The sequence below is a fragment of the Rhinolophus sinicus genome, linkage group LG01 (genome assembly GCF_036562045.2).
Source record: "Rhinolophus sinicus isolate RSC01 linkage group LG01, ASM3656204v1, whole genome shotgun sequence".
Taxonomy (NCBI): Eukaryota; Metazoa; Chordata; class Mammalia; order Chiroptera; family Rhinolophidae; genus Rhinolophus; species Rhinolophus sinicus.
In genome coordinates, this window is record NC_133751.1 from 205840069 (window position 1) to 205861945 (window position 21877).

The 21877-nt window shown below is 44.0% G+C and overlaps 1 protein-coding gene across 3 annotated transcripts in view; it reads right to left on the reverse strand.

Moving 5' to 3' along the window:
* Nucleotides 1–1516: 1516 nt before the first annotated feature.
* ASB18 (ankyrin repeat and SOCS box containing 18) overlaps nucleotides 1517–21877 on the reverse strand; it is a 61753-nt gene continuing 41392 nt past the window's right edge. Inside the window, exons 4-5 of one of the 3 annotated variants that reach the window (XM_074315572.1) lie at nucleotides 6776–6889; nucleotides 1517–3732 (exon numbers count right to left, since the gene is read on the reverse strand). In XM_074315572.1, coding sequence (XP_074171673.1) covers nucleotides 3727–3732; nucleotides 6776–6889 — 120 coding nt within the window. In that variant the 3' untranslated portion in view covers nucleotides 1517–3726. Of the gene's footprint in view, nucleotides 3733–4659; nucleotides 6011–6775; nucleotides 6890–21877 lie in introns of those variants that run through there. The other 2 variants (XM_019740949.2, XM_074315569.1) reach the window with 2 other exon arrangements.

Genomic DNA, 21877 nt, shown 5'->3' on the forward strand with positions numbered 1-21877 from the left:
AAGAGACGCGGAGCACTTGGCAGGCTAATGACATCCCAATTGCAGTAATTAAGCTTCCTCTCCGATGCCCTGCATTAGGACCGGTCACTGGAGCAAACCAGCTCATTCTCCAGGCCTATATTTTATATCATTTTGGTAGAGGGTTAAGTGTTCTCTGCCAAAGTTCAACAGCCTGCCCCATCAATGTGTGTCTAAAGGGTGATTTTGGAGATTGGGAATGTGATGATTATACACAGTGACTGGAATTAGCAAATGCTTCCGAGAGAGGCAGTGGTTTTGATTTTCTTCCAAACATGCTGAATTGATGATTCTCATGTAACTTAAAATTAAATGGGCACAAATACGCTAAAAAGAGAGGCCCAATGCTGTGTTCAGAATTTTAAACATGCTACGTCACACCGTGCCACATCTGTGTACCGATTGCCTGCTGGCTGCCCTGCTGTGCTGGGGCCATTTCCTCCTGTCCAGGGTAGTCAGGATGTAAAGCGGCGGATCTCCTCAAGACCAGTGTTGGTGGAAGACCTCCCTTGTGCATTTTAGAATTCTCTGTGGCCACATGACATGTAGTATAGTCAAAGATATCCACTGAGGGTTGGGGGGAAATAGTCCTCTTTTTTTCAGTAGAAACAACATTTAGTCTTGTTACCTTCTGAATTTTGAACCATGTGAATGCATCATTAAAAACTAAATTTGAAGTTAAAGAAAACAATTTAGGGTTTGTGGAATTGAGTTTATGTAATATACTCAAGGAGAAAAGTAAAGAGGTACCATGTTAAAGAATACAAAACATTTTTAGACCTTTAATAAAAGAAACTCCAGGGTATATTTTGTTTCCTGGAAAAGAAGTCAGCCAGGGTAATTCTGGCTTCAAAGGACAATGTCTTTTGGATGTTTATCTCAAGTACCTTACTTCTTTCTGTCCCTCCCACCTTTTCTCCTCCCTTCCCCCTCTTCCGCCCTTTTCTTGGTCTTGTCTTTCTCCTCCCCTCCCCCACTCCCCTCCTTTTTCTCTCTCTTATCCATGTGGAATTATACAAGTCCCTTAATTTTAGAACTTCCTAATACGTGTAGCATGAGCATAGTTAGACATAGTCATTGAAACAATTGACAGTCACTTTATTTTTTGCTTAACAAAGCAAATTTTTAGCAGTAATTAATTTCTTTTGTTTTATTCACAATAAGCTTCCAAACTCTTTTATTTTCTTCACAGCACTTTCATTTTCTGAAATTCTTTCTTTGTTTGTTTTTTTTTAAAATTAATTTCAGATGTATAAAACAATGTAATAGTTAGACATTTATCATTTATATCCCTCACACTGTATCAACCCCCCTCCCCCCATCTACTACCCCTCTGAGGTGCATACAGCCATTACATTTCCATTGTCTCTATTCTTAATGCTGTACTCTGCTTCTTGTAACTATATACATATATATACAAAATTGTATGTACATATATACAAAATTGTAGTTGACATTCATTATTGTTCAGCTTCAGCTTCAGGTGTACAGTGCAGTGATCAGGCATCTACATCTTCCCTGAGGTGGTCTCCTTAATGAGACAAGTGTCCATTGGATACCCTACAAAATCTTTACAACATTATTGATTACATTCCCCAAATTGACTTTCATATCCCCGTGGCCATCTTGTGGTTACTGATTGTATTTTCTAATCCCCTCACCTTCCCCCTTATTCTCACACCCTTCACCTAGCAACCTTCAGTTTTTCCTCTGTCTCTGAAACTGTTTCTGATTAGTTCGTTCATTTATTCTTTTCTTTAGATTCCACATATAAGTGAGATCATATGGTATTTGTCTTTCTCTGTCTGACTTATTTCACTTAGTGTAATGTTTTCTAGGTCCATCCATATTGTTGCAAATGGTAAGATTTCTTTCTTCTTTATGGCTGCGTAATACTCCATTGTATAAATGTACCACAGTTTCTTAATCCAGTCGTCTACCGATGGGCATTTTGGTTGTTTCCATGTCTTGGCTATTGTGTATAGTGCTGGAATAAACATAGGGGTGCATAATTTTTTTCGAATTAGAGTTTTGGATTTCTCCGGATAGATACCTAGGAGTGGAATTGCTGGGTCATAAGGTAGTTCCATTTTTAGTTTTTTGAGATACCTCCATACTGTTTTCTACAGTGGCTGCACCAATCTGCAATCCCACCAACAGTGCACAAGGTTCCCTTTTCTCCACATCCGTGCCAGCATTTGTTGTTTGTTGATTTATTAATAATAGCCATTTTGACTGGGGTGAGGTGGTATCTCATTGTGGTTTTTATTTGCATTTGTCTAATGATTAGTGAGGTTGAGCATTTTTTCATATGCTGTTTGCCATCTGTGTGTCCCCTTTAGAAAAATGTCTCTTCATGTCCTCTGCCCAGTTTTTAATTGGGTTGTTTGTTTTTTTTGGAGTTGAGTTGAGTGAGTTTTTAAATAAATTTTGGATATTAACCCCTTATTGGATATATCATTGGCAAATATCTTCTCCCATCCGGTAGGATCCCTTTTTGTTTTATTGATGGTTTTCTTTGCTGTGAAAACACTTTTCAGTTTGATGTAATCCCACATGTTTATTTTTTCTCTTACTTCCCTTGCCCGAGGGGATATATCAGTAAAAATCTTACTCCGGGTAATGTCTGTAAACTTTCTTCCTATATTTTCTTCTAGGAGTTTCATGGTTTCAGATCTTACATTTAAGTCTTTAATCCATTTTGAATTTATTCTTGTATGTGGTGTAAGGAGGTGGTCCAGCTTCATTTTTTTGCATGTGTTTGTCCAGGTTTCCCAGCACCATTTATTAAATAGACTGTCTTTACCCCACCATACATTCTTGCTTCCATTGTCATAGATTAAATGACCACATAGGCATGGATTTATTCCTGGGCTCTCTATTCTGTTCCATTGATCTATGTGTCTGTTTTTATGCCAGTACCATGCTGTTTTGATTACTGTAGCCTTGGAGTATAGTTTGATGTCAGGTACCGTTGTACCTCCCACTTTGTTCTTATTTCTCAAGATTGCTGAGGCTAGCAGTAATTAATTTCTGAAAACCCACGAATGTAATCCATCCCATTTGCTGATCAGATAGCCCCAAACAACCACACTAGCCATTTTTGTCCCATACCGTCAGGACCGTGGTTTTGGAACAGTATTCAGCATATGTGGACAGCCGCTAGAACCCAGGTCATTCAGAACCAATTTCTAGTGCCGGTTTATTTCCTATTTATCCTGGTACAGCTGTGATGTCATGTTCCTGATGAGTTGGGATCAGGGTAAAGGGCTCCTGAAATCTTCAGAGGCTCAGTTCATTGCCATGTTTCTTTGCGTATGGGTCCATGTTGCCCAAGAGTGCTAGACTGGAGGTATGGATACATGTCATGTTATACCGATGGGCTGGGGGGGGGACAGGGCGTAGTCATCATGGAAGTCACCTGATTGTCTGTAGGACACAATGATGACATGATGGTGAGGGAAGCTGCGAAGTGTCCAAACTGCCACCTGCCTTGGGACTAGGCAGGGGCTCATTCAATGCAGAGATGGAACCAAAAAGAAGGTGGCAAGAGCCCTTCCTGTCCACGCATCCGCTGAGGTGCCCACGTCTCTCCAACAGCCTTGCTGACAAGTTGCCCTCTTCGCTTGACCGTGAGCTGCATGAGGCACCTGACTGGATGATGGGTCCTCAGCCCCAGGCAGTGGGCTCCGGCTCCAGCAGGCTCCATCAGGACTGGATGAAGGAATGAACAAATCAAATGACTGAATGGATGAGTGAATGGTTTATCCCCAAGGAACTTCATGGATTAGCAATTCCTAGGAGCCTCTGAATTTTAAAAGAAAATTCTTGGGGGTGAAAGTAATAAAGAAGAGAATTTTTCCACAACGGCAGACTTTCAGGCAGCTCTGGGGAGATGTCTGGGGCTCACCGAGAGAATCATGCTGTCATTTTAAGCTGTAATTTGGAGAAAAACATGTTTTGGAGACCTCATAATTGGCCGTTACTCATCAGAGTTTTAGAAATGTAAAGTCAACATGTCTTAAAAGAGTTGCACTTGGCCCCGGACGCCACCCCTGCCTTTGTTCCAGTTTGCCTTTTGCTACATTATGACTCCTGACTGTCTGTCAGGAGGGGCTTGGGAGAGCCATCTCCTGGGGTGGGGTGGAGGTATGAGGGCTCCTGCAGCTGCGTTTACATAGACTTTTCTAGGTCCTCTGAGTTGTCTGTCTCAAAGGGTGACTCTGGGGGGTCAGCTAAAGGCTCTCGGGATGCTATCCTGTCACTCCCTGGCAGACCCACTGTACTGAAATCTGACCACCCGCCAAGGCCCAGCCTGGCTGCCCGCTTCATGATGCCCACCTTCGCTGGCCCCCTGCCTGGCCCCCTTCTCACCCCCACAGCGGGCTTCACTCATAGCGCACAAAACACCCCCCCCCCCTTATACTGCAGTATTTGCTGGGGTGTGAGCTCCCTTCTAGACTGTGGGAGAACATGCCCTGCCCTTCCTGAGGGTCGTCCCAGAAGCACCTTACACTGGTTCCAACTGGGGGGAGGGAAGGAGGGGGAAGAGCCACTGCTTTTCCTCAGAGGAGAACCATAAAGAGTCCTTGTTTTAAAATATCATTCACTAGAAAACTTGAGTTCAAGTAAGGCCAACAGATCAGGAGACAGTGGTCATTGAAAAGGCAGTTTATTACTCAGCATTCTTAAGAGAAGGGACATGCCACACCATGGGGGCCACACAGGGAAGCACCAGTGTTGGCCAGGAGGTGGGGGGAAGTGGGCAAGAGCCTTTGTTGTGGTTTCCATGGGGGGGGCAAGATAGACAGGCTTAAGATCAGCTAGTCTGGAGTTCACTGGGGCATAGCGGCTGTCCCCAGTCGTCTGGTACCTGGCCCTGGGGTGGCTAGTGGCCTGGGGTATGAGCGCCCAATAAAGGCGTGGCTGGCGGTGTGAGATCTGGATTGACTGGCTTGCGTTAGAAAAGTGTGCTTGGTGGCAAGTTGTTTATTATCCCTAGGAATTGGCTAACCCTGGGGTTGGGGGGGAAGGCGGGTAGTCCCCCCAGGGTCAGCAAGGCCCCAGATGTCAAAGCACCAGGATACAGAAAATAAAAGCCTGGTGAATAGAGCCCTAGACCTTTGGAACATGTTTCTTGTTAGGGATGCCCAGGGTGAGCTCTCGGCCGCCGGACCAACCTGTGTCTATTCCCTGCATGTGGCTTCCTGCACTGCTCATTAGAGCTGGACCAGGTGGGGTTGGGTGGGGATGTCCGACAGAAGACTCACATGGGATCAAAATGTCCAGTGTCCTTCTGGGGAGCTCTGGATGCCCTGGCTGGGAAGGGGGGCGGGGTTCCTGGGAAAGCGCTCTTGTTATGGAAGCAAGTGTCCTCCCTCAATATGCACATCTGTCATGTTTTGGGGACAGTCTTTCCAGGTAGCTGGGCTCCAGGAGGGGTGGGGCATTTCCCAGGAGGCAGAGAGTCTGAAGGCTGCAGGCTGTTAACCCATGTGGGCAGGAGACAAACCTTGGAAAAATATGTACACCTTTTAGTTCAACTCTGTGGACAGGTACTTTCTGATACAAGTACTGTGATATTCACAATTCTCATCCTCACAAACAAGCGTGAGAGGCAGAAAGGGCTCTTATTACCAATTCCATCCCCTCGTGACCCGGAAGCTCGGGGAGGTCTGTGCATCCACCAGGGGGAGTGGGAGGTCCCAGCCGGGTCTGCCCGTCCCCATCTAGGGCGCTCTCACCACCTATCTGCAGCGGAAGGGCGAAGACCAGGCCAAGACTCTTAGTCCAAATGCTCTGGTTTTCAGTGCAAAACACCCTCTGGCTCCAACAGGAGATAATTTTGCAGGGACTTCGGCAAAGGTAACAGGGGGACCAGGTGAAAGCACTTTTTGCCAAACCATTTGCGAATGGCACAGCGGCAGAGATGCTGCAGACAGCGGGGGCCGTGGGCCACGGCAAAGAGAGACTGGTAGAAAGGCCGGTGCATCTGGAAAGGAAGGCAGGCGAGCGTCAGCTGGTGCACGTGGCACCCACACTCGTTCTTCTCCTAGCCGGAAGTCACAGCAGGCCCTTTCCAGGCCACCCGACAGCTGGAAGCCACATGACAGGGAGAAGCCCCACTTTGCAGGAGGCGTCCTCCAGTAGGAGGGTCTGTACACTTTCCTGCGGAGGCCCAGGGAACTCTGTCTTGGGAGATTTCAGAAAACACGTCATCTCTTTCAGTTCCGCTCTGCCCCGCTTCTTTGCACAGTTGCTGATCAGCCATGTGCACAGGGCTCCAGTCAATGAAATATGAAGAGGAGTTTTCTAGAGGCTTCTGGAGAAATAATGCTCTCACTCTTTCTTAACGGAGTCATCTGTAGACCTCGTTGGGTGTGGCAGTAGTGCCCACAGCTGCCTCGGTCATATCTGACACACGGGAGCCACGACCTGTGGATCCAGGAGGCCCCAGGGCCAGCCCTGCTGTGGACACTGGGTCCTCCAGCCCTGCCATTCCTCACGTCAGCCTGGGCTGGTTTCTGCTCCTTGCAGCCAAAAGCACCCCAACTATATATACTATAGGCTCTGAGCTGTGTGATTACTAAGCCTCCAGGAGAAAAACCGAAATCCTCAAACACGCCCCTAATGGCCCTTTCTTGTTCCTTCTTTAGATGCTTATTTTCATGTGGATATTAGTGCAGAATGCCTCACACTGGGTGAGCAGAAACAGACAATTCTGCACTCACGGGGGAAGGAAGGGCAGCCCCCTCACCTGAAATACTTCTTCTGGAATCACCTCCTTCCAGGATTCCGACACGCGGAGCTGAGGGTAAGAGTTGAAAAGGACCTCAATGACTGCAGGGGCCGGTGCGCAGGTTTTCAGCACCTGGTCGGACACAGGGAGACCAAGATTAGGTTGACTGGGTTTGGGATCTAAGTGGGGACATGGTGGGGAGATATGGAGGTGTGTTTGGGTCCCACTTCTGCCACTTCCTGGCTGTGTGACCTCACTATGCCTCAGTGTCACAGGGAACAGTGGCAATCACAGGAATAGTACAGTGGGATTGTTGTAGGGCCACATGAGGTAGGTCACAGATAAGCACAGACAGCACTGGGCAAGGGGACCTGTCCTATCGCCAAGAAAAGTCTGGGCCAAGGGCTTCCCAGGGGGCTATGCTGATGGCTCTGGAGAGCTGCTCAGAGGTAGGCCTGAGGTTCTGCCTGCAGGACGGACGTCTGGCCCGAGGACGGTGCTCCCAACTTCTCATCTCAATTTTCTAATATGTCAGGACATTGGGGGAGAAGAATTGCTCTGCTGTTGGGTTTCCTCTTAACTCGGCCTTTCCGTTTTATTTTCACAGTCCAGACTGTCAAAGGATTCCTATTTTCTTTGCAAATTTAGAATTCAAATCCATCAGCTTCATCATAAAGATGGGAACACTTTGCTTTTTGAAAATAAACGCTCTTGTTGTTGTTAAGGAGAAATTTGCACACAAAACTAGACCCAATAGTATGGTAAACCCCCATGCACTCACCATCAACCCATGGCCAACCTGCTCCATCCACACTCTTAGCCCCTCTAATATTATTTTAAAGCAAATTCAATGTATTCTATCATTTCATCTGTAAATATTTCAGTGTGCCTCTTAAAGGACCCCTTAGAAGAAACACAAACACAACATCACTATAATAGTTTCTCTGTGTCACATAATATCTAGCCAGTGTTTACATTCACAAATTTCTCTTAAATGCCATTATATTAAAAAATAATTTGTTTCTTTGAATAAGAATCGACGTAAGTGAGATTTGTTGGTATGAAGTATTTTTAGATCTCTCGTGTTTCACGTGAATTATTTGTTGAAGACACTAGGTATTTGTCCTGTAGAGTTTCTCACTGTTGGGATTTTGCGGATTGTATCCCTGTGAGGTGTTTTGAACACGCTGCTCTCCCTCAGCTTCCTGTAAATTAGCAGTTGAGCATGGAAGCTTGATCAATTCACTTTTGATTTTAGGGAGGGACAGGGCAACTTCACAGTTCTCTATTTCTGAGGTTTAAGATTTACTAAGTGTCGTAAAATTGTTCTTCATATTTTTTGGTTGAGCTCATTGAGTTTAAGCTGTTTTTCAAAGATCAGGCACCAAATACATACAGCAGGTAAGAGTCCGAACCAACAGCTAAGCCCAGCCTGCACCATGTCACCGGGGCTCCCTGAACACAAATCGAAAAAGGTATTTAAATCACGCAGTATGTTTGCTCCCTTTATAACTTCCCCAGATTCTTTCACATCTAAAATCCCTCTAAAATGCAGAAAAAAAAAAACCCAAAATTAAAAAAATTCATATTTCTTTGTTCAGAAATAAACCCTATTAACATTTTGTGTATAATAATGTTTTATGCAGTTAGACAAAATATTCATATATGTAACAGAAATGGGCTAATACTTTGCATATTTTTGAAACTTGATTTTTGTCTCCTCACAATAGATTGTGAACAAAAATTACAAAAGAGCATCATGTTAGTGGCCATCTAATATTTTATTTTATGAATGGATCATAATGTTTTCAGTAAATTAGCTATGTACCATGAGCACCCTTGAACGTGATGCTATCTCTTTCTGTCCCCAACCATTCTTAGGTAATAAGATAATTCCATCCCTGGCTTACATTGAATTCCTAGAAGCAGAAATGCAGAGTCAAAGGGTATGTACATTTAAAGTTTTTAAGACATATTGTCAAACCGTGAGTGTGTAACTGGTACACTTTTTGAAGAATTGAGTGTGAGAGCGCCTCTTTCTCCCTACCCACACCATCTTGTTGTTTAATTTGATAGGTACAATATAGAATATTTGCTTTTGTTTTGGTTGACCATTTGTCTTCTTTTGTGAATTGCTACATTATGTCTTTTGCTCACATTCTCTATAGTGTTTCCATTTTTTTCATTGATTTGTAAGTACATGTTATTTATTAAGTTTGTTTTTCAGGTAGACAATCATTTTGGCAAATAATGATATTTCTCCTCCTCAATACTAGTTATTTCTTATTTATTTTTCTTGTCTTCTTACATTGGCTAGAGCTTTAAAGTTCAATGTAAAACAACAGTATTGATAGCAGGCATCGTCATCTTATCCCTAAGTTTTATAGGATTGTCTCAAATGTTTCACCATAAATATAATCTTGGATATTAGTTTCAAATAGATAGTCTGTTCTAAGTTAAGGAAATATCTTTCTATTCCTAAATTACTACAAATTTCAGGATTTAATTTTATTTTTTGCCTTTTTTAAACTAAGTTAGTATAAAAAGATTTTCCAACATTGACCCATTCTTGCCCTCATAAAGCAGACTCTATTTGGCTATTCTTATAAATATAATGGCAGGTTCAATTTACTAAGATTTTGCATCATGTTTAATAACTGAACTTAGTTTATAGTTTTAGTTTTTTTGAGCTATTTTTTCAGGTTTTAATATCACTTTATGTTAACTTTAGTAAAACTATCTGAGGAGTTTTACCTTTTTAATGCTGCAGAAGATTTTTAAAAGTAGGTAATTATTGGAATTAAGAAGGCATGACTGATCTTGCATTGACATTGTCTAAAGCTGTCTTTTAATGGCAGGTAATAATTTGATATTTTCAATTTCTTCTTTGGTTACTGGCATATTTTGTTTTGATCTCTTCTTGAATCAATTTCATTAATCCATATTTTCCTGGAAAACAATCTGCATTTTAAAGAAACTTAGCATTGCATATGTATCAGTCAGGGTTCCAGTATGAAACAGATGACATATTTGATTCAGGATTATTTCGGGAAGGTTACTGATGCAGGGCTTTTAGCCAGGTGTACTACAAGGGATAGTGCCTTATCGTAGAGTTGGCAGCAGTGCTGTTTTGACTCCTGGGCCTGAGGGTGGAGAGTGGGGTGGGGTGGGCTCTTACTGGAGGCAGTGATCCTTGATGGGGTACACACAGCCAGCTGAAACAGAGGGTGGGGCAAGCAAATACATTCTCTGACCTCACTCTCTTTTTCCCTCCTGTTCCTGGGAGACTGTACTGGCCAAACCCAGCAAGATGGAGGCCAGTGGCCTCATAGCTGTGTCCATCTGTCTCTCATATCTTCACCATATTTAGGAATAAACACCTTTTCTCATTTGAAATTAACTGTACTTGTATTTTCAATGTTTTTTCTTGTTTAGTCTTGTTGGAATTTCATCTAATTGCTTTTTGTTTCAAGAAATCAGCTACTGGATTTTTAAAAAAGCTTTTTATTACAAATATAGTTAACATCCAATATTATATTAGTTGCAGGGGTACACCATAGTTATTCAACATGTATAGACCTAAAGAAGTGATCACCATGGTAAGTCCAGCAACCATCTGACACTGGTCCATGCTGTCACAATATTATTGACTATATTCCCCATTCTGTACATTACATCCCCATGACCTATTTGTTTTATACCTGAAATTTGGACCTCTTACTCCCCTTCACCTTTCCCACCCCTTTTTAAAGTTTCAATTATAGTTGACATTCAATATTATTTTATATTAATTTCAGGTGTACAGCATAGTACTTAGACATTTATATAATTTAAGAAGTGATCCCCCTGACTAGTCTAGTACCCACCTGGCACCACACATAGTTATTACTGTATCACTGACTATATTCCTTATGTTATACCTTATAGCTCCATGACTGTTTTGTAACAACCAGCTTGTACTTCTTAATCCCTTTACCTTTTTCACTCTGCCCCCAAACCCATCTATCACCCCAATAAATCTAGTACCCATCGGACACCACACATTTATTACAATATTATTGACTACATTACTTATGCTGAACCCTACATCCCCATGACTGTTTTGTAACTACCAACTTGTACTTCTTAATCCCTTCCCTTTTTTCACCCACATACCCATCTGGCAACCATCAAAATGTTTTCTGTATTTATGAGTTTGTTAATTTTGTTCTTTAGATTCCACATATAAGCGAAATCACATTGTATCTGTCTTTCTCTGTCTGACACTCCACTCAGCACAGTACCCACCAGGTCCATCCATGCTACCGCAGATGGCAAGGACCCATTTCCTTCCATGGCCAAGCAATTTTCCATTGTATATGTGTACTACATCTCTTTATCCATCCTTCCATCAGTGGACACCCAGGCTGCCTCCATCTCTTGGCCATTGTAAACAATGCTGCAATGAACATATGGATGCACAAATCCTCTTGAAGTAGCGTTTGGGTTTCTTTGGATAAAGACCCAGAAGTACGATTATTGGATCCTTCTTTGTCTCTTGTTATAGCCTTTTTTTTCAAAAGTCTATTTTGTCTGGTATGAGTATTGCTACTACAGATTTTTTTTTCATTTCCATTTTCATGAAATATCTTTTTCCATCCCTTTACTTTCTGTGTGTATCTTTTAATCTGAAGTGAGTCTCTTGTAAGCATCATATGTAAGGGTTTTGTTTTCTTATCCATTCAGCCCTCCTATGTTTTTAAATCAACTTACATTGAAAGTAATTGTTGATAGACAGGTAGTTATTGACATTTTATTATTTATTATTTTGAGTTTTATTTTTCCATCTTAAAGAAGTTCCTGTAACATTCCTTGTAATACTGGTTTGGTGGTGAGGAAGTCCTTTAGCTTTTTCTAGTCTGGGAAGCTCTTTATCTGTCCTTTGGTTTTAAATGATAGCCTTGCTGGGTAGAGTAATCCTGGTTGTAGGTCCTTGTTTTTCATCACGTTGAATATTTTGTGCCAATTCCTTCTGGTCTGCAAAGTTTCTGTTGAGAAATCAGTTGGCGATCTTGTGGGGGCTCCCTTATAAGTTATCAGTTGCCTTTCTCTTGCTGCTTTCAGGATTCTCTCTTTGTCTTTAACCTTTGCCATTCTAATTATAATGTGTCTTGGTGTGGGCCTGTTTGGGTTCATCCTGTTTGGGACTCTCTGTGCTTCGTGGACTTGTACGTCTATTTCCTTTGCCAGGTTACAAAAGTTTTCAGTCATTATTTCTTCAGATAGGTTTTCAATGCCTTGCTTTCTCTCTTCTCCTTCTGGTCCCCCCATGATGGCAATGTTGTTACATTTTTGATGTTGGCCCAGGGGCCCCTTAAACTATCCTCATTGTTTTGGATTCTTTTTTCTTTTTGCTGTTCTGATTGGGTGTTTTCTGCTACCTTATCTTTCTATTTGCTGATTTGATCCTCTGCTTCATCTAGTCTGCTGGTGATTCCTTCTAGTGCAGTCTTCATTTCAGTTAGTGTATTCTTCACTTCTGACTGGTTTTTTTTTATGGTTTCTATGTCCTTTTTTATGCTCGCTATCTCTCTGTTGAAGTTCTCACTAAGTTCCTTAGTTCTTTAGTTCTTAGTTCCTTAGTTCCTTTAGTTCCTTAGTTCTCATTAAGTTCCTTGAGCATTCTTATAACCATTGTTTTGAACCCTGTATCTGGTAGGTTGCTTGCCTCCATTTTGTTTGGTTCTTTTTCTAGAACTTTCTACTCTTCTTTCATTTGGGTTGCATTTTTTTGCTTACTCATTTTGGCTGTCTCTCTGTGTTTGTTTCTATGTATTAGGTAGATCTGCTATGTCTCCCAGTCTTGGTCCAGTGGCCTTATGTAGTAGGTGCCCTGTGGGGCTCTGCCAGTCTCCGTGGTCACCTGCTCCGGGTGCTCCAGGAGTATCCCTTGTGTGGGTTGTGTGTGCTCTCCTATTATAGTTGAGCTTTGATTGGTATTGGTACATCATAGGTGGGATTGACCCTCACGGGTTTGGCCATGTCCACAGCTTATGGGCTGCTGTGAAGGGGGCTTACCCCACTGAGTGGGATTTGTCCCAGTGGGCTCTGGTGCCTGTTAAGACTGCCCTTTGTATGTGCCATTTGTGGGAGTAATTGGATGGTGCTCTGCTGTATTCTGAAACCAATCTCCAAGTATGTTGGTTCTGGGGCCTCTTGGGAGGGGTTCCGGTGCAGGCCCAGGTCACCCTTTGCCTGTGACCAGCCAAGGACTACCTGGTAAAAGCTACAGTGAACTGCAGTTGTTCGCTGCCTGTGCTAAATCTGGAGGTGTGTGGGAGAGGCCATACTGAGAAATGAGGACATTTACCACCAGTACTGGGCCTGTGGTAGCTCCACAAAAAGCCAGGATACCCTAAGGCCTGCTGCCACCTGCCAGCTCTCTTAAGGTTCAGCCACTGATAGAGCCTCGTGCAATAAGCAAGTTGGGTGAGGCAGGGTCTCAGGGAGTCACTAGAGTGGGAAGAGCTGTGGTCACCAGGTTAATGCAGACTCTGCTGTGGTGCCAGTGCTGAGCCTGGAGCTACTCAGCAAGGCTCAGAGCACAGGTGGGTGTGTAGGACTGACAGTTTCCCAAGAAAGAGCGGCTGCAGCTGGGCTGGCTGCTCGGGAGAAAGTGCCTCCAGCTGGGGAGTTGGGCGGGGCAGGATCCCAGTGAGTCAGCAGGGAGGTGCTGCGGAGCTCACCCAGCCAATCAGATTCAGGTTGTACCTAAGCACAGGGGGCGGGCTCAACACAGCAAAGATGGTGCCCACCTGACAGCTGCACAGGAGGAGCTCCTCACAGGGAAAATGCCTGTCTACCAGCTCTCGCCTGAAGCCACATACCTCAGTCTGCCCCCACGATGTGTCCAGCTCCCCCATGAATCACCATCCCTGCACTGGAGCACAAGGTGAGTGCCGGCAAGCAAATGAGTCTGTGCGCGGGCCGTTTAAAAGACGTCTGGGTTTCCCGCTGCCTTCTGTCCCACCGGGATGGTCGGACTCTCCACTGCTTTTCACAGCCATGTGTAGTGGGAGCTCCTCTTCCCGGCACCAGTACTCCGGGCTGTGGGGCTTAGTGTGCGGCTGGGGGCCCCTCGCTCCTCCAGGGGAAGCTCCACAGCTTGGATATCCCTCCTGATTCTCAACCACCTCATGCAGGTGTGGGGCCCGTTCCGCATCTCTGTCCCTCCTGCCAGTCTCGTCGTGGCTTCTTCTTCATAGTTATAGGACTTCTGTTTGGCTAGACTTCAGATGGTTCTCCAGGTTGATTGTTCTATAATTTAGTTGTAATTTTAATGTGTTCACGGATGGAAGCAGGCACGGTGTTTATCTATTCCGGCATCTTGGATCTCCCTAGCTACTGGATTTTTTTTAAATCAGTTTTCTTTTAAAATATTCTAATCCATAAGTTTTTTCCTTCATTGTTATTGATACCTGTCTCTATTTCTCTTTCTAACTCCTTTGATTGACTGCTCAGTTGATTTAGTAACATTTTTTCCCCCTCAAGTCATCATAAAAGCAACTTTTTAAATGGTGTGGATTTCCCTTTGAACAGACGTATGGTCATTGCCATGAGTTTTGAGGTACAGTTCTCCCTGTCTTTCTTTTTAAAATAGTCTGCAATTAAATAACTATTGATGCAGTGGTCATTTGGGAATGTGCCATGCAATTTTCAAAAGGTTATTTTTTCAAATGAACTTTTTGCTATTAATTTTCTAGTGTGTTGTATTATAGCTTTAAATAATGTTTGCTTTCGGAGTCTTAGAAGTTGTACTGTTTGCTAGTTTCAAAGTTCAACATGTATTTGTCACATTTATGATTTACAGCTTCTACACTTTTTTTTGCCCACTTGATTTGTAAAAGACTGAGATATGAATTAAAAATCACCTAGAATTATTACTTTTTCAGTCAGTTTCTTCATTTTAACATAATCTTTTTTTGGCACATAAGGTTTATAATAGTTATCTCTATATTATGGACTGTATCCTTTATCAGTAGCATATGAATCTCTTCTTCTCTGCATTTTGTGTATTTCCCCAGAACTCTTCTATGTTGTATATTGATATCAAAATATACCTTTTTTTTTTTTTTTAGTTTGTTTTCGTTACAATTATCTCTACTCACTCTTTGATTTTAACCTTCTGTTTTAAAGTGTTTCAGAGTCTCTGTACTGGTAATAGGGTAGTTTAAGAAATTTATATTTATTACTATAAATAATCTATTTAGTCTTACTTCTATCTCATTTTATTCTTTATAATTTTTTACACCTCTTGTTTCCTTTGTTGTCTGATTTCTCTTATACAGGTTTGTATTTTGTTTGTATTTATCTTTTATGTTTTGAAAGTATGTATTTTAAAATTCTACTAGTGGTTACTTTAAAAATAAACATTAACCTATATTTATCTAAATATCTAAATAGTATCTTTTGTGTCCTGGATGAGCCGTTTGTCCCTTCTTCCATCTCTCTCTCTCTCTCTCTCTCTCTCTCAACAAGTTCCTCTCCCTCCTTAATAACATCTGGCGTTTTGCTTCCAGATCATGATTATTACAAAATCATATTTTGTTTATATCTCCTTTGGAATTAATTTTGGTGTTTGCATTTAGTTTTACAACGTGACTTACAATTATTTAAGTTGTTTCTATGTTAACTGGGTTGTACGCTCATCACCTGTCCATTAAGCCATTCATTCCATAGATATTTACCAAGCTCCTACTAGAAGCCAGGAATTGTGTTAGGTCTGTGTGATGTGATGCCAAGCCCCGCCTTCAGAGAATTTTACAGTCCCAACAATATGGTCCCAAACACGAATAATCATATAAAGATACCACGGTCCTGTGCTGGGGAAATCACAACGTGCTAGAAATGGCATCTAACTCAGACCTGCGTTTACAATGGGGTGGTGAGTTGGTCAGGGAAAGATTTCTGGAAGAAGTGACATTCAAGCTAAGGCCTGAGTATGGAATAGGAGTTACAAGGTATGGAGAGTTCTAAGGACAAGCGTGTTCTAGGTGGAGAAAACATTTCCAAACTTAGAAGGTGTGAAGACCAAACCTGTTGGTGAGGGCATGGAATTTGACGTGAGTTGCAGTGAGAGCTGACACTGGAGAGGAAAGCAGTGTCAGATCATGAAGAGTGTTGTCTGCCGTGACAACAAGGCTGGACTTTATCTTGAGGGCACAGGAGACCTTGAGAGGTTATGGATGGGTGAGTGACAGGGTCAGGTTTTAATTTTAGAAGTATCGCGATGGCTGCAAGGTTGCGAAGAGCTTCAAGGCACCATTTTGGAGGCAGAGAGCCCAGTTAGGAGCATGTTTCTGCAATTTAGGGGAGAGATTGTGGTGGCCTACACTCAGCGGGTGGCAGTCAGGGTGGGAAAAAAGAGAAAGAATTTGAGAGATATTTAGGAGGTGGAGAGAGTGAGAGAATCTGTAGATTGAGTTTCCCATTCCTGAGACAGACTTTCCCATCATCCCTTAGTCAGTTGGAGAACATGCATCATTTACAGTACAGCCTCGCCAAACTGCCCTTGCCCAGGGCACAATGGTCTGGCTACGTCCAGTGGTCAATACTCGTCCTCACCTGGGTGCTATCAGCTACATGTGACACAGTTAATCATGGGCTCCACTTCGATACATTCTTCACTTGGCTTCCAGGAAGCCACGCTCTTGTTTCATCATCTCTCTCACTGGTTTGCTCCCACTCGGTTTCCTTGGCAGCTTTCTCAACTCTCCATCTTCTTGATGTTGCAACACCCCTGCATTCAGTCCTCATTCCTCTTCTTTATTTACTCTCACTCCTTGGTGATCTCATCCAGTTCCCTGGCTTTAAATACCATCCCTATGCCGCTGACCCTCAAAAGTATATTTCTAAGGCGGTCAAACCTCTCTCTCAAACCCAGGACTTGAATATCCAACTGCTTACTTGGTATCTCCACTTGGCGGTTATCTCACATTGAACATACCAAACACCGAACTCCCGGGTCTCCCCCAGACCCTAAGCTTTCTCTACCCATAGCCTTCCCCATTTCAGATGGTGGCAGACCCATCCTTTCCATCTCTCAGGCTGAAAGCGTTGGAGTCACCGCTGACTCTTCTCTTTCTCTCACATCCCACATCAAATCTGTTAAGGCATCCTGTTAGCTCCACCTTCAACATACATCCAGAATCAGACCACTTCTCCGGGACATCCACGCCACCATCACCCTCACATGGATCGCGGCAACAGCCTCCTAACATGTCTCCTCCTCCTATTTCCGCAGCCTGGAAACCTATAAAATGTCAGGCAGGCCACACCACTCCTCTGCTCAAACCCCTCCAATGGCCAGAGTCCTTGTAATGTCCTACAAGAGCCCACGCCGTCTGTGACCTTCCTCCATCTTTCTGAGCTCATCTCCTATACTGTCCCACTTACTGTCTCCACCTCCAGTCACACTGGTCCCCTTGTTCTGCACACTGGTCAGACCCCCTCCAGCTTGAGGGCCACACTAGCTGCTCGTCTGCTGGACGGCTCTTCCTCCAGGAAACCTGCAGAGCTGATTCCCCACCTCTCTCACGTCTTTACTCAGAGGTCGCCCACCCTAAGTCCCCTACTTAAAACTGCAGCTGCCCCCCACCCCACTTCTCTCTATAGTCCTTATTACTTTATTGTCCTGTTTACTATGTTCGCTGTTTACTGTCTGTCTTCTTCATTAGAATGTAAGCTCCATGAGGGCAGGGTACTTTTTTTCTCATCTGTTCACAAATATATCTTATCACTTTATGTTGTTGGTGCTCAAAACATATTGTTAAATAAATAATCGAATAAATAGAAGTATGTTTATTCTTTTAAAAAATGCATTAGGAAGGCATGTTTTAGGAACTCTTCATATCTAAAAGTGTCTTTCTTTTGCCATCCTTGTGAAAGCTATCATGGCTGAGTATAGAATTTTAGCATCCAAATGTTTCCTTTAAAAATCTGTCTTAGGATAAATCACATCAGAGAGATCTGAGTCCGGCCTGATTTTTATTCCTTGAAGCGGTTTTTTGCTTGGATACTTTGCAAGATTTTTCCATGTCTTTAAAAATTTTTTTAATTTATTCATTAATTTATATTTTTTATTTATAGTTGATAAACAATATATTCATTTCAGGTGTACAACATAGTGATTCAACATTCTTATACCTTATGAAGTAACGTTTTAGAACATTTTTGCTAGAATGTGTGTAGGTATGTGTCTTCCATCATTAATTTGCAGAGAACATCCACTCAACTCCTGTAAGTTAAGACTTTTCGTGCAGCTAAGTTTGTTTCTATTATGTCTTCGATTGTTATTTCTGAGCCATTTGTTCTAAGCTCTTCTTCAGGAACCAACATCACGTTTCTGTGGGTTGGTGCTCTCCTCTGTCTTTCATGGCCATCACTTTCTCTTTTAGTTTCTTGGCTTCGTTTTTTTCTTTTGCACTTAAGAGCTTTTATTTTTTTATTTTTATTTATTTATTTTTAAGGATGGCACAGCTCACAGTGGCCCATGTGGGGATTGAACTGGCAACCTTGGAGTTATCAGCACCACACTCTAGCCAGCTGAGCTAACCAGCCGCCCTGCACTTAAGAGCTCTTAACATTAGTCAGTCACTGGGGCCGACTTCCCAACGTACCAGATGGTTACATTAATCCAGTCAAGGTGTCCCATCCTCTTTGACATTTATTGGTTTGGTTCCCCAAACTCAGCTTGGTTTGGGGAAGGGCAGGTTTAAGCCAGGTGGGGCCAATGAAACACAAGGAGGGACTTCCTCAGGGCTTCCATAAAAGAGCAGCTGCTTGGCCAGTTGTTGCTGGAAGCCATCTTGTGACCAAGAGTGGAGCCATTTTGAGGGCAAAACTGATTCATTGAGGCTGGAAAGCATATGGTTCTGTGATGATGTCACTGAGACACAGGAACAGCCAATGATGAAGCCTGCTCTTCCTCTGTGCTTCTTGTCACGTGAGACATGAGGGAGGCTGGAACCACATCAGGGGTTGCCCAGAGGGAGCCGTGACTATTAAGAGATGCCATGTGGGGGTGTTGGAGCCATGGAGATGCAGGTGGTGCTAAGGAAGCGACTCAAGGCAGAGAAATAGGAGGCAAGGTACCGTGGCTTCTTTTTCCCGCCACATTCAATTTCCCATGGTGTCTCCCTTGGCTGAACCCAGCCAGAAGCCAGCTGATATGGGACTGTGTTAGCTTGAAGGTGCGAACTGCACTGCGCCCACGCCCTCGGGACACAGGGACAGCAGGATGTGAGGACACACAGGCAAACAGTGCAGCTCCCTCGTTTCCGTCACTGGCTTGATTCTTTTCTTATGAATCACTTCTGTCTTTCACTTTCTTTATTGTGTAATCTGTTCTACCCTGTGCTCTTGCTTTCTTCGTCTAAATTTATCCACTCCATTTTCCTTTTCATGTCATTCTATTGACTCCTCATCATAACCTGTGCTGTTTTAGGGACTTAAAGACTATGTCTTGTTGTACTCCATAGAGGATGGCACACACAGCACACAATTTCTCAGATTTTCTTCCGGATCTTTTGATGAGAAGTACAGACTTCCCATTTTCTAGATGCTGTCCTATTTTCTTTTTCTGCCCCTTTCCTCCCTCATAAACCCATTTATTTTTCTCTTTAATCATCTTTGATTAAGATGAGATCCAGACACGAGGGTTGTCAACATGCAGGGGAGTCCATGGTCCCATTCTCTGCCTACTCGCGAGAATGTGGAGGGGCAGGGGACGTGCAGGAAGGCTGGAGGCTGTGTTTCCAGTTTGTACATTCACCTGGGGGACCTGCGCTCTGCCAGGACGCCTTTTCCTCTGACCTTCCTCCCAGACTTCCACTGCTCTGCACCTGGGTTCCTCATGCCCCCCTCTGCACTTCACTGCACCCCCCAGAATGCAGTGCATCTCCACAAGCGCCCCCTGCTGCTTGGTTGACTTTTAAAACATTTCTTTGTAATGTCAGCCTGGTTGGCTTAAAACTTAGGGCGGTGAGCAGAGGAGCCTGGCTCTTCCAGACTCAGACATGAGGTCATCTTGTTCTTGGTGCTGTGGATTTGTTTTCCCTCCTTCCCTTCCCCTCTCCCTTCCTCCGTTCCTCCTTTTCTCCCCTCCTATTGTCTATGTCTTTGCAGATATCTTAGTACAAAGGCTGGAACAGCTGACCTTTTAAAATTGGTAATCATATTCATATTGTACGAATTCCCTCATCCCCTCCGTACCCCAAATTTGTTTTTCCCCAAATCCACTACTGTCACAAAGTCAGCCTTAAGTGGGCTTTAGAGAAAGAGGGAGACAGAGTGGACACAGGAGACTGAGCTGCAGAGGGAGAGCCAGGCAGGCGCGCATCTTCCCGCCCCTGCCTCGTCCAGCCATGGCTGCTCCCTACGCAGTGTGCTCTTGACATGTTGAAATGTCTGGCTTACACAAGCCGCCATTAACACGCCATTTCCTAGAGCACAGCAGTCTCTGATTTCAATCATTCTCCTGTGATGGGAGAAAACCACACTGTTAAGTGAGGGTTCACACTGGACCCCCCAGATCTAGTCTGGTTACATATAGATGGTCTCCTAGGTGATGCTTGCTTCTCCGGGCCTTCCTCAGGCTACCCCTGACCCTCCAGGGACCCTCCCACTGGCCCTCTCACTTCTCTCTACAAAATGTTAAATGGTTCCCAGCGACTGCCTGCAACAAGCAGGACTCCCTGTCCCCTCCCCCCAAGAGCTGCCCTCCATCAGCAAAAGCGCCCGTCCTCGTCCTCAGGGGCCCCTCCTCCCTGGGTCACAGACTGTGACAAAGCCTTATTGCCTGTCTCTGGGAATTCATTTCCTGTCTCTCTTCTGTTCCACCTCTCTGGGGCTCCCTGGCCCTCCCCAATTCCCCAGCTCTGTGCCCCCTCATGTTTGCCAGGCAGCTGGCTGCCTCCATTATTTTTACGCCAACACAGTTTAAAAATCTCCGCTCCTCCTTGCTGTCTGTGGAGGAGCGGCTGCCACATTATTCTGACATGCTGATGTCATTAGAGTTCACGAGCACTCTCTTCAGCTAATGAGGCGGCAGAAAGAAAATTAAGGGGAAAAATCACACAGGCACATTGCTCTGTATGTAGATGGAGAAATGAAACAAGAGCAGGAAAAAGAGGCATGTTATTTAGGAGAGCGCCCTCCCTCCTCCCCCTGGGGACAGGGTGTACATGACTCTGTGAAGACAGGAAATGGAGACCTGGTTTTTGACTACTGCTACCCCAGGATTTACCCACTAAGAATCCGGTTTTACTGGGGTAGTGTGAAGTCACTTTACCCAATTCTGTAATTAGGTGAACAGAAAACACGTAAACTTTACATCCGTCGTATTTTCAGCACGGTCAATGCCCAGAAGGTGAGGCAAGACCAGAACTTTGCAGATGTTTCTAGAGTAATCTGCCATTCTTGCCATCAGCCTGCACTGCCCCCCATCTGCATGCCTCACCTGGATTGCCAGCAGTCTGTGGTTTTCCACTAGTGCCTACCCCAACATGTTCTCTGCATTTGAGCAGAGAAATCATCCCGAAACTCTCCTTTGATTATGTCACTTCTCCTGCTTACGATGATGTAATAGAGTCCCCTTGTTCTCAAGACAAAGGCTCAAACACTTAACAAGGGCCCTGCCTAGCAGTCTAGCCTCAACTGGCCTCCTCTTGCTGTTTCCTTTTCAGCTACTGGGTCACCTTTCCGACTGCACGTGTCACGATGCTGCTTCTGCCCCAGGACGTTTGCCCGTACCTGTTCCTTCTGCCTCGGATGGTTTCTCTTCCCCTCTTCACACAGCTAAGGCTTCAGCCTTCAGATCTTGGCTCACTAAGCCCATGCTTGGTGGAGCCTGTGACCATCCCCCAAGCCAGGTGGATCTCCCTATGTAGCACTTTCAGGAAGGGGAGGGTCTTGGCTCTGCAGCTCGTCTCACCACAGCAATTTCACCTTGCTGTGTTCGGTTGTCTTACCCTCCTGACCAGCAGCTCCATGAGGGCAGGCAACATGCACACTCCCGTTCATCCCTAACTGCAGCACTGGGCACAGCAGAAATATTTGTTGAATGAATAAGTGCTTAAGGGA